General features: G+C 35.5%; 3 protein-coding genes across 4 annotated transcripts in view; 1 reads left to right on the forward strand and 2 right to left on the reverse strand.

Moving 5' to 3' along the window:
• Nucleotides 1-3,637, reverse strand: part of LOC103509260 (LIM domain-containing protein jub-like) — a 13,525-nt gene extending 9,888 nt beyond the window's left edge. The window contains exons 1-2 of the mRNA XM_026823489.1: nucleotides 2,286-3,637; nucleotides 1,196-1,286 (exon numbers count right to left, since the gene is read on the reverse strand). Coding sequence (XP_026679290.1) covers nucleotides 1,196-1,286; nucleotides 2,286-3,332 — 1,138 coding nt within the window. The 5' untranslated portion in view covers nucleotides 3,333-3,637. The remainder of the gene's footprint in view (nucleotides 1-1,195; nucleotides 1,287-2,285) is intronic.
• Nucleotides 3,638-4,386: 749 nt separating this feature from the next.
• Nucleotides 4,387-6,587, forward strand: LOC103508981 (solute carrier family 35 member B1). Of its 2 annotated transcripts, none has more exons than XM_017444176.2 (3): nucleotides 4,387-5,281; nucleotides 5,516-6,270; nucleotides 6,407-6,587. In XM_017444176.2, exons 1-2 carry the CDS (start codon nucleotides 4,735-4,737, stop codon nucleotides 5,926-5,928), a joined length of 960 nt encoding a protein of 319 aa, XP_017299665.1. In that variant the 5' UTR covers nucleotides 4,387-4,734; the 3' UTR covers nucleotides 5,929-6,270; nucleotides 6,407-6,587. The 2 variants fall into 2 exon arrangements, with proteins under 2 accessions (XP_017299665.1, XP_026679441.1); XM_026823640.1 differs by having other exon boundaries at nucleotides 5,516-6,170; nucleotides 6,307-6,587.
• A 2,639-nt stretch (nucleotides 6,588-9,226) lies between these two features.
• LOC103509270 (NADH dehydrogenase [ubiquinone] flavoprotein 1, mitochondrial-like) lies at nucleotides 9,227-11,128 on the reverse strand. Its single transcript, XM_026823652.1, has 3 exons — nucleotides 10,882-11,128; nucleotides 10,252-10,397; nucleotides 9,227-9,431 (listed from the first exon to the last, which is right to left on the reverse strand). Exons 1-3 carry the CDS (start codon nucleotides 11,117-11,119, stop codon nucleotides 9,351-9,353), a joined length of 465 nt encoding a protein of 154 aa, XP_026679453.1. The 5' UTR covers nucleotides 11,120-11,128; the 3' UTR covers nucleotides 9,227-9,350.
• Nucleotides 11,129-14,296: the final 3,168 nt, after the last annotated feature.

Consider the following 14,296-nt stretch of genomic DNA (forward strand, 5'->3'; position numbering starts at 1 on the left):
GTCTTTCTTCATGCGCTTGGTGGTTCAATTGATTTCAATTGAGACAGAATGTAGGATATTCAAAACTACAAGTGATGCAAAAATTCACATTGACCCACTGTCAATCTCAATGAAATTCAATAAACTAGAAACAAACACAATACAACATAGATCTAGGTATCTATACCTAACACCTACCTACTTAGCAATGTGGAATAAAGCACCTATAATTTGATTAGGAAGATGGGGAGCAACATCCGTGGCCGAGTGGATATTGATATTAGCCTTACACGTTGTGTCGAAGGTCCCGAGTTCAATTCCCGGTGGAAAGAAGTTTTTTTCTTTGTGCTTGGATTTTAGTAGGTGTTCAAAAATCTTAGACCGATATGGCATTTGTAGTACAAAATTTGGGTACGTTTTGGTACAAAAGGTACAAATTAATAGTAGATATGTGCCCCTCTACATAGTCAATGGATATGAGTCCTTAAAACGTACCAGTCCACTTATGAGTCCTTCAAACGTACGCACTTGTAATATTGAGCGATTGAGCCCAATGTGGGGACCTAACAAAATCTCTTTGTTTCTCTCTCCCACAGCACTGATATTTTTGCAATTATTCATATGTAACTCTATTGATCTCGTGATCATTTTATTAGTCACTTTATTACTGAATGATTCAATAACATTACAAGTAGGTACCTGATTAACAATGTCCCTACACCAGTCACCAAACACACGAGGTTTGGGGAGGGGCTGGGGGTAGTTTATCAACTTAGAAGGGGGGGGGGAATCAATTCTGTAGTGAAGACTACTTTACAGGGTTTGTGACTTTGTGCTTGTTAGGAAGAGGGGAAAATAGAATAGGAACCTATTGGGGAATACCAATAAGGTTTGTTCTCTGAATTACTGTCTTTCTCCTGTCCTGTCCTTCTTCTCTCTTTATTTCAGAAAGATAAGACCTCAGTATTTTAAGCAAAAAGAGAACACAAAATCATTTAAGTAAGTTTATATATAAAAAGACAAAAGATCTTCATTCTAGATAGAGCAACCTAGATACCATCACCAATACAAGTATAAAAAATTTGACTTACGTTTAAGCAAAAAGAGAATACAAAATCATTTAAGTAGGTTTATATATAAAAAGACAAAAGATCTTCATTCTAGATAGAGCAACCTAGATACCATCACCAATACAAGTATAAAAAATTTGACTTACCAAAATATTCTCCCTCCTCTTCTTGTTTCTCCATTTCTTCTTCCAACTGTCTTGTCAATTCTTCTATTTTCCGTTCAGCCTCTGTGGGACCCTAAAATACAAACAGGTAAGTACAGAGGTTGATAAAATTGTGTGAAAGGATTACCTAACTCTGATATTATAAGGAAAAGGAAATTATCATTGAATAAAGCTTTTTCACTTCTCCCATACTTAGCACATCAAGCTAATGTAAACTAAAGGTCTACAGTTTCATATTGACCATGTTGGTTAGTTTTTGGACATTTTTCATGCATTTACACTGTAAACTAAAGGTCTACAGTTTCATATTGACCATGTTGGTTAGTTTTTGGACATTTTTCATGCATTTACACATAAGCTAATGTAAACTAAAGGTCTACAGTTTCATATTGACCATGTTGGTTAGTTTTTGGACATTTTTCATGCATTTACACTTGGGTTGAAATTAAAAGTTCATATTAACAAGAGGTCATGAGCATAGGGATAAGAACCACTAATCTCTTTCAACTAATATTTGATCAATAAAAGTAGGTATGTAAATTAGTTCCCAACACTTTATGGGTTTACCCTGATCCCTGCCTTCTGCCTAGGTTTGAAATTCAAACTAATATTTGATCAATAAAAGTAGGTAGGTATGTAAATTAGTTCCCAACACTTTATGGGTTTACCCTGATCCCTGCCTTCTGCCTAGGTTACAATTTTGCCCAAATCATGCCTGAATGGCAAAACAAAGACACTCTTACAACAAATCTCATAAAACAAAATCTCATCAACACTTTGAGTTCATTGAGATTTCTTTCACAGGATAAACCAGCTCATTCATGCAAAACACCATTATTTCACCGATAGCTTTTGCTATCAAATTGATATTTTGTATAAAATATGACAATGGTAGAGCCATTAATTTGAAGGTTAACAGTGTACAGCAAGTGTGGCAAGGTGCTTAATTTAAAAACTAATGCTCAATTTAAAATTCAGGGTTAAGTAAATATTAAAAAAAGTCACCATGCTTATGGTAGGTAGGTACTTAACACATTTGGTTTTCACTTAAAAAAAAAAAATCTCAACTTACCATGGGTCTTGGTGGAGTCACATTGTATGGGAGAAGATTTTTTCCATAAGGTGTCACTGGAGTTTTGGGACTTGGAGATGGAGATGGAGTAGTATCTACTGGAGAGCTTACTTGATAGTTTGGAGTCACAGACAGAGAAGTAGCAGTCTTGACAGGTACTGCCTTTGATGTAACAGTGTTTGCTCTGCTGTACACAGGTGGGGATGTTAAAGCTATTGCCATTTGTCTGTGTTCTCCTCCAAACACTGGGACTTGGGGTCCAGGCTTGGGTGGTTTATTAAGCTCTTGAATATTCTCATAAACAGGAGGTGCTTCATAAGGAGGGTAGTCTCGGATGTATTTCAATCCTTGTGGCACTTGTGGTTGAGCCTTCCTATCAAACTGGAATGCATTGATGTCATTGGAGACATAGCTGCCTCTTGGACTGGAATGTTTGGAATCTTGTGAACCAACACTGGAATGTGAACCACTGCGCAGGTGTGGAAGTTGATGATAGTATGGTGGTGTTAGTGCAGCATTACGTCCATTGTAATAATCTACATTTTCATACAGAGGAGAAGGAACTGTTGCCACACTAGCACGTGGACTATTGGAATCTTTACTTGAGCCACTAGGACTTACAGGTCCAGGCTTGGCAGATCCATTACTCCGATATACATCTGCAAGTGGTAGATTATCTACCGATTTAGGTGTGGCAAACTTGGATGATGCAATGATGTTACCTCTCTCATACTGTTTATAATCCACAGGGGGTGGAGCTGGGGCTCTTGAGGTACCTTCTACTAAGAAACTTTCTATAGCTCCAACAGGCTTACACTTGGCATCAAGATACTTGGCTTTCTCAGAGTAATGAAGAGTTCTGACTGGAGAGCTTACATGACTTGATGGACAAGAATGTGGTAAGTGAGACCTTGCAACTTCATGATGAATCTGGCCACTTGACAAAGACTTGGGAATCACATCCAAGTGACGATAACTATGAGCACTTGTGGAGCCAGGGGTATCGTTCAAGCTCAAGTAGGTTAACTTGGATAAATAGGGGTCCATTGTAACATGAGGAGTACTGCTTACTTCGGATGGGACTTACAGTGAAAAGAAAATAAATACCTTTTAATAACAAAGACAGGTACTGTACAAATAAAACCAAAAGACACACAAATAAATGGAATGAATGCCTAATAATTTGGAAGATAAGTGATACACATGAAAACAATCTTAACCGTGAAATGTGAGGCAAATGTCACCAAACCGAAAATCGACCAGGAAGGCAAGTAATTTTAAAAAGAAATTAATATTTTTTTACACTAGGTAATTTGATGTATTTTTTTTATATTAAATTAAGTAATTAAGTAAGTAAATGGAGAAATCACTTCTTCCAGAAAAAGGAAACTTCAGCAAACTTTTGTTTTTTTTTTGCATCTTCTCGGATCACAAACAGAGGGGTAGGGTGGGGAGAAGTTGTAAGAGAAGAGGGCGCTTTGTAAAAATTTTCCCCTCCTTTCAACGAGGTAGGATCCGCGAGCTGAATTTTTAGAGCGGCAAATTTTAAATTTGCCAACCAAACGAACCCACGTACACAAAAAGCAAAAAAGTACAAGTGTTCAAATATTAATAATAGACCTCTTCAGTCTGACGTCACAAAACGAGATGGCGATGGTGCGTAGAGTAAACAAAAGATTTCCTCTATTGTTTTGATTTTTGAAGATAAGTGATACACATGAAAACAATCTTAACCGTGAAATGTGAGGCAAATGTCACCAAACCGAAAATCGACCAGGAAGGCAAGTAATTTTAAAAAGAAATTAATATTTTTTTACACTAGGTAATTTGATGTATTTTTTTTATATTAAATTAAGTAATTAAGTAAGTAAATGGAGAAATCACTTCTTCCAGAAAAAGGAAACTTCAGCAAACTTTTGTTTTTTTTTTGCATCTTCTCGGATCACAAACAGAGGGGTAGGGTGGGGAGAAGTTGTAAGAGAAGAGGGCGCTTTGTAAAAATTTTCCCCTCCTTTCAACGAGGTAGGATCCGCGAGCTGAATTTTTAGAGCGGCAAATTTTAAATTTGCCAACCAAACGAACCCACGTACACAAAAAGCAAAAAAGTACAAGTGTTCAAATATTAATAATTTCGAAGATTCGAAGTGATAACAGTGATGGAGTGATGGTGTACTAAGTAGGTAAATTTGGGTTCTCTTTTTTATTAACCAGCACACTTTCCATTTATACAGTCTTTCATTGAAGTTAAGCTCAACCTCATCAAATTTTTAGTTCATCTCTACCTCTAGTAAAAATACCTAGAGAACAAATGAAATGAAGACCATAAAAAAGTAATCTGAAAATGGTAACTTCAGTGTTCCATCCTCCCCTCTTAATCTGAGCAGAAAAGTTCGTTTACTCAGACCTCCCTGTAAATTTACTTTTTGTAAGTGCTGACACAACTTTCACCATGGAAAAATTATTATCAAGCAAAAGACTCAAGTTTTTGTTTTATGCTGGGGGAATATTCACATTCTATTTCCTCTTTGGAATACTCCAGGAGAAAATAACCCGAGGAACATATGGAGAAAGCAATGAAAAGTTCACCTGCATGCTTGCTCTTGTATTTGTGCAATGTGTTATCAATTATATCTATGCCAAGATAATGTTATTGACATTCCTCAAACAAGGTGAAGACTCAACAAGGAGTGTTTACTATGCATCAGCAGCAATGACATACCTACTTGCTATGGTCTGCAGTAACATGGCATTGCAATGGATCAATTACCCCACTCAAGTAATTGGAAAGTCAGCTAAACCAATACCAGTCATGTTATTGGGAGTTTTACTTGGGCGTAAATCTTATGCACTCAAGAAATACTTCTTTGTGTTATTAGTTGTCATTGGTGTGGCATTATTTATATATAAAGATGGCAAAGCATCAAAAGAAGAATCGACAAATTTTGGATTTGGAGAATTTCTTCTAATTCTCTCATTGCTGATGGATGGTCTCACCGGTAAGTGAACCAATTATTAAGCCTCAGCAATAAAGTCTTACCAATCATTACCTCTAACACATGATATGCAACAAATTCAAGTAGGTACCTCCTTACTCTAGGAAATACTTCCTTACAATCCTTACATTCCATGTAGACAAGACAGTGGATAATGTATAAAACATGTTAGACTTTTGCCTAGTAGTGGCAAGGTTATGGATGGTTGGTAATTAATATTCTTGTTCTTTGTTTTAGGTGCTGTACAAGAAAGAATGAAGAGTGAATCCCAGACTAAATCAGGGCACATGATGGTAGCAATGAACAAATGGTCTTGCCTATTTCTGGGAATTTCCATCTTGATAACAGGAGAAATATTTGAGTTCATCAACTTTGTCAACAAATATCCAAGTATTATCTATCAACTGTTTCTGTTTAGTGTGCTGAGTGCATTGGGTCAGTTCTTCATATTTCTGACTGTTACTGAATACGGGCCTCTGCCCTGTTCTATTGTAACTACCACAAGAAAGTTCTTCACTGTCCTGGGTTCAATTATCTTCTTTGGAAATGTAATGACTTCAAGACAATGGATAGCAACATTCATTGTTTTTACTGGATTGTTCCTGGACAGTTTTTATTCATCTAAAGAATCAGCTAAAAGAAGGCAATGAATATCTGAAGAGTACAAAGTACAAATAAATTATTAAATTTCAAGTATCAAGCTTCATCTTATTTTCATCTGGAGTATATCTTCTCTCCCTGGAATTCCATCAGCTTCCGAATTCTCCTTATAAACCTATATTTAGTCAGCTCATGTTGAGGGGATCATTCCACAATTATTCTTGAAATATAAAATTAGCTTTAAATGGCCCCCAGACCTCATTCACTCTTAATTTAATTTTATTCATTATAGGTACATAAATTAATATGTAGGTAAAAATTCATTTTTGTTTTATGTTGATGGTATCCATCATCTCGCTCCTTCCAATCTTTTTATCTCCCCTTGTATATAGGTACTGAGTTTTATATTCATTGAACATTCATTATAGGTACATAAATTAATATGTAGGTAAAAATTTATTTTAGTTTTATGTTGATGGTATCCATCATCTCGCTCCTTCCAATCTTTTTATCTCCCCTTGTATATAGGTACTGAGTTTTATATTCATTGAACACTTCACCATAAGTAGAAAGGTCAGATCTGTTATGCAATTTGTAACTCAAAATCTAAATCCTTACAAATAGGAGGGCAATATGTGATATATTTATTAGAGTGTAGGACTCAGTAGATAGTATAAAGGTGTCCTAAGATAAAACCTTGTGTGAGCAGATCAACTCATCTATTTATTACTGTAGAATCTAGATTTAAATCCTTAGTGTGCTGAAGGCAACTCCATAGGATTTGTTTGATCCTTACAAATAGGAGGGCAATATGTGATATATTTATTAGAGTGTAGGACTCAGTAGATAGTATAAAGGTGTCCTAAGATAAAACCTTGTGTGAGCAGATCAACTCATCTATTTATTACTGTAGAATCTAGATTTAAATCCTTAGTGTGCTGAAGGCAACTCCATAGGATTTGTTTGAGGAGGAAGTCAAATGCAGAAGTCTGGGAACATTACTTCATAAGTAAGGTGATAAGGATGTGTTAATTGCTTTCTTTTCCTTTGGTTGCCTAATTCGTTTTCTATGTGCTCTATGTTAGGCAATAAGTTGATTTTTTAGAGACATACTTTTTCCTTGTTTGAGTTGTGTTTTAATGGTCTAAAACAGAAATCACAATTTGTTTGAGGAGGAAGTCAAATGCAGAAGTCTGGGAACATTACTTCATAAGTAAGGTGATAAGGATGTGTTGATTGCTTTCTCTTCCTTTGGTTGCCTAATTCGTTTTCTATATGCTCTATGTTAGGCAATAAGTTGATTTTTTAGAGACATACTTTTTCCTTGTTTGAGTTGTGTTTTAATGGTCTAAAACAGAAATCACATTTTATTTTGTCCATCTGGTAGGTACTTCAAGACATGAAGAAAACTGGCAAAAGTGATTAGCTCTAGAAAACTTATTTCTAATTCCCAATGTTTTCTGTGCTATGTAAAATCGTCCTTATAATTTAATGCTTCCCATATGTAAATAAACATTTTTAAACTTTAATGTAACTGTATCATGAATCTTTTTTTTCTTTCTTTTTTTACTGTACCAATTTTAACCACATGTCTAGCATTTCTGCTTATTGGCAAAATTTTATCAAGGTACAAAGTTAACAGCTGCATCAAAAAGTAGAGAGATAAGATTTTTTTTCTTCTCTGGCACGTATGGGGCATTTTACACTAAGCTCATAATCTCATACTTATTGGGATTGATGCCACTTCACTTTTTTGATGAGATCTCAATATAAGGGTTTTTTCTCTGGCACATGTATGGGGCATTTTACACTAAGCTCATAATCTCATACTTATTGGGATTGATGCCACTTCACTTTTTTGATGAGATCTCAATATAAGGGGAAAAAGTGTGGAGAACTCGATAAAATAATGGATAATGAAAGGTGAAGTAATAGAAAGTTTTACCCCTGTATTAATTACTAAATGGAGACATGGCAGACGTTAAAGGCTGTTTTATTATTTATTTATTTATTTTTTTGATGATATAGTTGTACAAAATCATGTTACAAATAAATAAAATTATTATTATTACTCCTTGATGGAAATCCGGACCATGAATATGTCCCCTGAAAATTTCACGCCTCGCGCTTTTTTATTTATTAAAACAAAAATAATTAAAATGAAAATAAATAAAAATAGTTTTTTAATAAATATAATTTATACTTTTAATTTTTTGCTTAAAAATAAAAATAAATTATGAACAAAAGGGGGAGAAAAACCCAAAATTCTTCCCAGCTTAAGTTCAAGTTTTTTTTTTTTTTTTTTTTTTTTTTTTAGAAAGTTTCTACTGCACATAAGAGATCAATACAATTATTTGGGGGTGCTCAATATATGGCAATGCAATATTTTATTCACAATTCCTACATACATGGAATGTAGGACCTACTATTTTACATTCAAAAGTTTTGATTCCGTACGAAATATAGCATGCAAAAAAGTGCTGGTAAAAAAGAAAAGAAATAATAGATAGTAATGATAACCTACTTCGATATCTCCTTTCTTTTCGTAATCTTCCATTCTTTTTACTTTCTATTTTCATTTCGACTGTCGAAAAAAAAATCAAATCCTGACAGAAATTTCGCTCTAACCATTGAACTACCGGGGTTGGAAGTCTGTAAGAAATCGAAAGTGACAGAGCAAGGAAAAGAAGAATAAAGAAATCAGCAAATATTAGGCAGGAAGCCATTTCAGTCTAGGACTTGAATTAACTGCAAAGAATACTGTGATAGTTCTACTAATCTATTAACAAAACCATTAGCCTATGAAACTGATTTACAATAAACCAACATTGTAATAGGGTATTAGTCGTATTTTACTATCAACTATGTATTACTTTACTAACTCCAAATACCCCAATTTAATTTTTTAGGGTATGGAATAATCGGTTGGGATGGTCATTCCAAATGTTAAAAAAAAAAATATTAGGCAGAAAGCCATTTCAGTCTAGGACTTGAATTAACTGCAAAGAATACTGTGATAGTTCTACTAATCCATTAACAACAACCATTAGCCTATGAAACTGATTTACAATAAACCAACATTGTAATAGGATATTAGTCGTATTTTACTATCAACTATGTATTACTTTACTAACTCCAAATACCCCAGTTTAAATTTTTTAGGGTATGGAATAATCGGTTGGGATGGTCATTCCAAATGTTTAAAAAAAAAAAGTTACCAATTTCTGCAGGATCAGAAAAAAAACTGATAGTAAAATACGATTGTTGGTTCACAATAAGCCAAGTTCAAAACGAGTCACATCAGCATTGTGCTTCATTCCTGGAGTTAAAAAAAAAAGTTACCAATTTCTGCAGGATCAGAAAAAAAAAACTGATAGTAAAATACGATTGTTGGTTCACAATAAGCCAAGTTCAAAACGAGTCACATCAGCATTGTGCTTCATTCCTGGAAAACTTTGACTGGTTGGAAGTGTCAGTTCTTCAGGGCAGCCTTCTGCTGATGATACTTCTCCATACGAGCCTCTAGCTCGGGTCTGAAGTGTCGAATCAAACCCTGCAACACAACAGGAAATGGAAAGTTGGATAGGGATTTCGGACCAAGTATATTAGGTATGTACTTGATTTAAATGGGGAGTTAGCGCCTTTAAGGCTGGTCTCACACTGCACGCGTAAACGCGCAACTTTGTTGAATAGGGATTTCGGATCAAGTATATTAGGTATGTACTTGATTTAAATGGGGAGTTAGCGCCTTTAAGGCTGGTCTCACACTGCACGCGTAAACGCGCAACTTTGCTGGATAGGGATTTCGGATCAAGTATATTAGGTACATACTTGATTTAAATGGGGAGTTAGCGCCTTTAAGGCTGGTCTCACACTGCACGCGTAAACGCGCAACTTTGAATTACACGTAGTCGGCTGCAAAACCACTCTTAATAACAATAAAAAAAGTTTGATAGAGGGAACTGTAACTGCAAACCGAAGAGAGAAGGAAGACAGGATAGGAGAAACCCAGACGTTCCGAGAACGAACCTTATCCCTTAAGGAAGTGTAAAGAGTTTGTGTCAACACTTTGCTATTTTTTCCTGTTTGTTTGTGTTTCAGTTTGTAAACATGTTTTTGTAGTCCACAGAAAACAGTACCTAGCTCCTTTTACATGGAGAAAACCCTAACTTGGGTCATCTTACCTGTACAGGCCATGCAGCTCCGTCACCCAGGGCACAAATAGTATGACCTTCAATCTGTTTGCTCAGTTCCGAGTTTGTGTAAAGAACTACTCTTTTCACATGTTTTAGGATCTGACATGTTGTGTAGTCCACAGAAAACAGTACCTAGCTCTTTTTACATGGAGAAAACCATAACTTGGGTCATCTTACCTGTACAGGCCATGCAGCTCCGTCACCCAGGGCACAAATAGTATGACCTTCAATCTGTTTGCTCAGTTCCCATAACATGTCTATTTCAGCGGGCTTAGCATTACCATCCACGAATCTGTACATCATCTTGTTCATCCAGTTGATACCTGTGGGTAAATAATACAAGGTTAAATTTTATCATTATACTGTTTCTGTTTTTGGGATATGCAAAAGAATGTGCCTTGAAGAAACGCAAAAGCGGTGCCGAGGAATATTCCCCCCCCCATAACGTTAGCACTTATCCTAATTCGATGTTTTATTCTATCAGGGATCTGACGAAATGTAGAGAGGAAGATAGGATAGGAGAAAGCTAGCTTATCAAGAACAAACGTTATCTACTTGGGATAAAGTTAACACCGTGCGGGAATCGAACCCACGACCTAGCACCAAAAGGCAGGCGCGCAATTCCAAGCTAACTAGGCTGACTAAATGATAGTTAATTTTGATCAACCCCCCTTAAATGCTTTAATAAATACTTATAGTCAAGTTGTTAGCGATTTAATTTGAATCAATTTAGTGCCCATGCAATACTTGTGTCCAATTTATCATCATCAGTTCCGTAGTCCGTTACGCAAATAAAATGGTTCTTACCTTCTCTACAGGGAGTGCATTGACCACAGGATTCGTGCTTGTAAAACATGATAAGTCGGGCAATAGCTTTCACCACATCGGTCTGCTTGTTCATGACAATGATAGCAGCGGTTCCCAAACTGGTCTGAGCAGCTACCAGACCATCAAAGTCCATCAGCACATCCTCACAAACACTGGAAGAGAAACAAATTAAAATAATGTAGGAGAAATCAATCAATCCCAGCTGAGGCATCCTCATTTTATCCTCATTTGTTTGTGAATTTAACCATAAAATTATGGAGCTCTAAAGGGTACATGTAGAGATCACCCCCAGTGTTAACCTTGTTGAGCTTCCACTCGCGAGTTTATTTCCTTAAAAATGTATATTTTTTTATTATCAGTTTTCCTCCTCTTTATCGCCATCAATCTTAAATCTTGGGTATGATGTCCTTGTTTGAGAGAAACAAATTAAAATAATGTAAGAGAAATCAATCAATCCCAGCTGAGGCATCCTCATTTTATCCTCATTTGTTTGTGACTTTAACCATAAAATTATGGAGTTCTAAAGGGTACATGTAGAGATCACCTCCAGTGTTAACCTTGGTGAGCTTTCACTCGCGAGTTTATTTACTTAAAATTGTATTTTTTTTTTTTTTTTTTTTTATCAGTTTTCCTCCTCTTTATCTCTATGTATTCTAGGTCAATCCACTTGCTCCTATAATTTCCACATATTTTTAGTAGTAGATATAAGTTTTAGTCCTAAGCCAATATAGTAAAAACCAAAAGGTATAATTCAATAAAAAATATTATTATTATTATTCCACGGACATGACTTCTGCACAAGTACCAAAAATTGTTTTGCTGCACTAAAATGACAATTCTGAAATTACTGTCAGCTTCTCAGAAGCAAAATAAAATTGTAAAAGGTTCTCTTGAGCAACAGATGGGTGTAAAATGAATGGTGTTTATTAGAGGTAGGTACCTAAGTGGCATAAATGGCAATCAAAGTCAAAAGGTTGGTAGGCAAAGGGGGTACATCAATACTTGTTGGAATCCACAAAACCAGCAGACCTACTGTTGTAAAAAGTCCACAGCCAGTAAGATCACTGAGACCCAGAACTAATAAAGGGAGTTTTGTAGCATTCTTACCTTCCTTTGTAAAGTTGTAGAGAGACAAGAAATGGCAGGGAAGAGAGAGGGAGATCAATGACCAACAGGTAAATACCTATAACATGAAATTTTTGAACACCTATACCTTCTTATCAATTGGTTTAAAACACTTGAAACTTAAACGTAAAGAACACAGATTAAACACTCAAAAGCTTCCATTTGGGAAACACAAGCACACAAGAAGGAAAACTGGAAAAGTCAGTTAAAAAAGAAAATTCAGATGGAAAATCCCAGAAAGAAAAACAGAAAGCAATTTAAAAAGCAACTTCGCGAATCCTACCTGTTTTAATCGAAAAACCGCCAAAATTTGCAGTTTGTAGGTCTGTTTTTCACATGGAGGTATGAATATAAGTGGAGGAAGGGTAACGATCTCAAGCGGAGGTAAACTTCCCCTTCTCGCGTGCTCGATGGCGGCCATCTTTGAAATTGATTTCAACACACTTTTTTAAAATTCAAAACAAACATTCATTTCGAAGTGACTTTTTGAGTGTAAAGGAAGCTAACAAGTTGTGGATTTTGAGTAATATTTTGCCTCAAAGTTTGTTTCCTTCTTCATTGTACAATAAACACCAAGTTTAAAGAAGAAAAAGGAAATTTGTTGTTTTTCCCCCCTGAAACCTCGTATTGACTAGGGGATTGTGAGCACATATCTACTTTTTTTTAAGAGAGAGTGAGAGAGACTGGGAAAAATCTTCTAAGACATTCAGGCTGAATATATAGTGTTGAATTTCCACCCACTAAAAATCTGTCTCTCCAGTTTAGAGGCAAACATACCCGGAACAGGTGATTCAGCCATAGAAAGCCAGCTAACTCTGGGGCTTGAAACCTTAACACCAATGAGTTGGGTTAGAAATATAGGTAGCTTTCTAAATTTGTTTATGAAAATAAAAAAAAAAAAACTGCTTTTGTATTTCATTAAAATAGAGCCGAATTTTTTTTTGAGTTGATTTTGATTTGTTTGTTTTTTTATTTATTTTTATTTTTTTTTAATGAAAATTGATTTCACTTCTGATTTTTAACAAAAAAAAAAAAAAAATACTTTCATACCTACTCAAAAAGAAAGAAAAAATCAAAGATTTTTAACAAAAAAAAAAAAAAAATACTTTCATACCTACTCAAGAAGAAAGAAAAAATCAAACTCAACTCGGGAAAAAATATGGCTTATATTTAAGACTTATTTTGGGTGGTTTTAGGTTAATATTTGATGTGCATAGGAATTTAGGGACTTTTTCCAAAATCTAGGACTTTTTTCTTTCGATCTAGGGATATATTTTTTTCCATCTGGCAACACTGCATGATAGAACAAAGTATTTACCATTGTTAGGGGACTGGAATTTAACACCTTCTTCTGTGATTTCTGCAAATTTGAGCAGGGAGACCATTTGAAATCCACCCGAGTCGGTTAGCAGAGCTCTCTTCCATCCCATGAACTTGTGTAAGCCCCCAGCTTTCTTCAGAACATCAACACCCTGAAAAAAAAAAAATGAATTATTTTAATGAAATTAATAGGGATGGATAGGAAGGAAAGGAAAGAAATAGGAAACAATAGGAAATAGGTACCAAAAAATAAATTAAGAAAAAAGTCCAACTTTTCATTTTTAACTAGAAGGTATTTTAATCAACTACCAACTCTTCAATAAAATTATCCTTATACCTTATGAGTGCACTATGTCTCACTATGACATACCCCACAGCACATGCTGTCTCAGACCTGACCAAATAGGTACTTATCTGAAGACATTTCAGTGATCTCCTAAGACCTGAGCTTGAAAAAAAAAAAAAAAAATGAAAAAAATAAAAAAAAAAAAAAAATTTTTGGGTTTGTTTTTTTTGGGAAGGTGATCATTACCGGGTTTTTTTGAGTCCAAGGGTGGGTTCCAGAGCGATCGGTTCTTTGCCAAGGGATAACATACGTGCACAGTCCACGGCGGGTCACTCCAGCTTCGTGTGAGGGTACGGCATTTCTTTGATTGTACCCTGGAAAATGTATCGAATTTCAGAAAATAGGCGGTCTGGTAAATTAATTGGTATTGCTACATTTGAGGCGTTGTTGATTATGATCGGGGCTCTGAGGAAGGCAAGGGTGCTGGGCGTACAACCTTTGCCTTTGTTTTTTTCCAGTTACCACACTCCCATTCGTAAACTCGGTAGAAACAGATATCCTGTGCCCTCACCTAGAGTCCCAGCTCATTCCCAACCCCGCGTAATACATAACCCACCTTAATCTGAAAAGATCAAAGACTGGAACTCAATCCACATATTATTT

Source organism: Diaphorina citri, unplaced genomic scaffold (assembly GCF_000475195.1).
Source record: "Diaphorina citri unplaced genomic scaffold, Diaci psyllid genome assembly version 1.1 scaffold22, whole genome shotgun sequence".
NCBI classification, from domain to species: Eukaryota; Metazoa; Arthropoda; class Insecta; order Hemiptera; family Psyllidae; genus Diaphorina; species Diaphorina citri.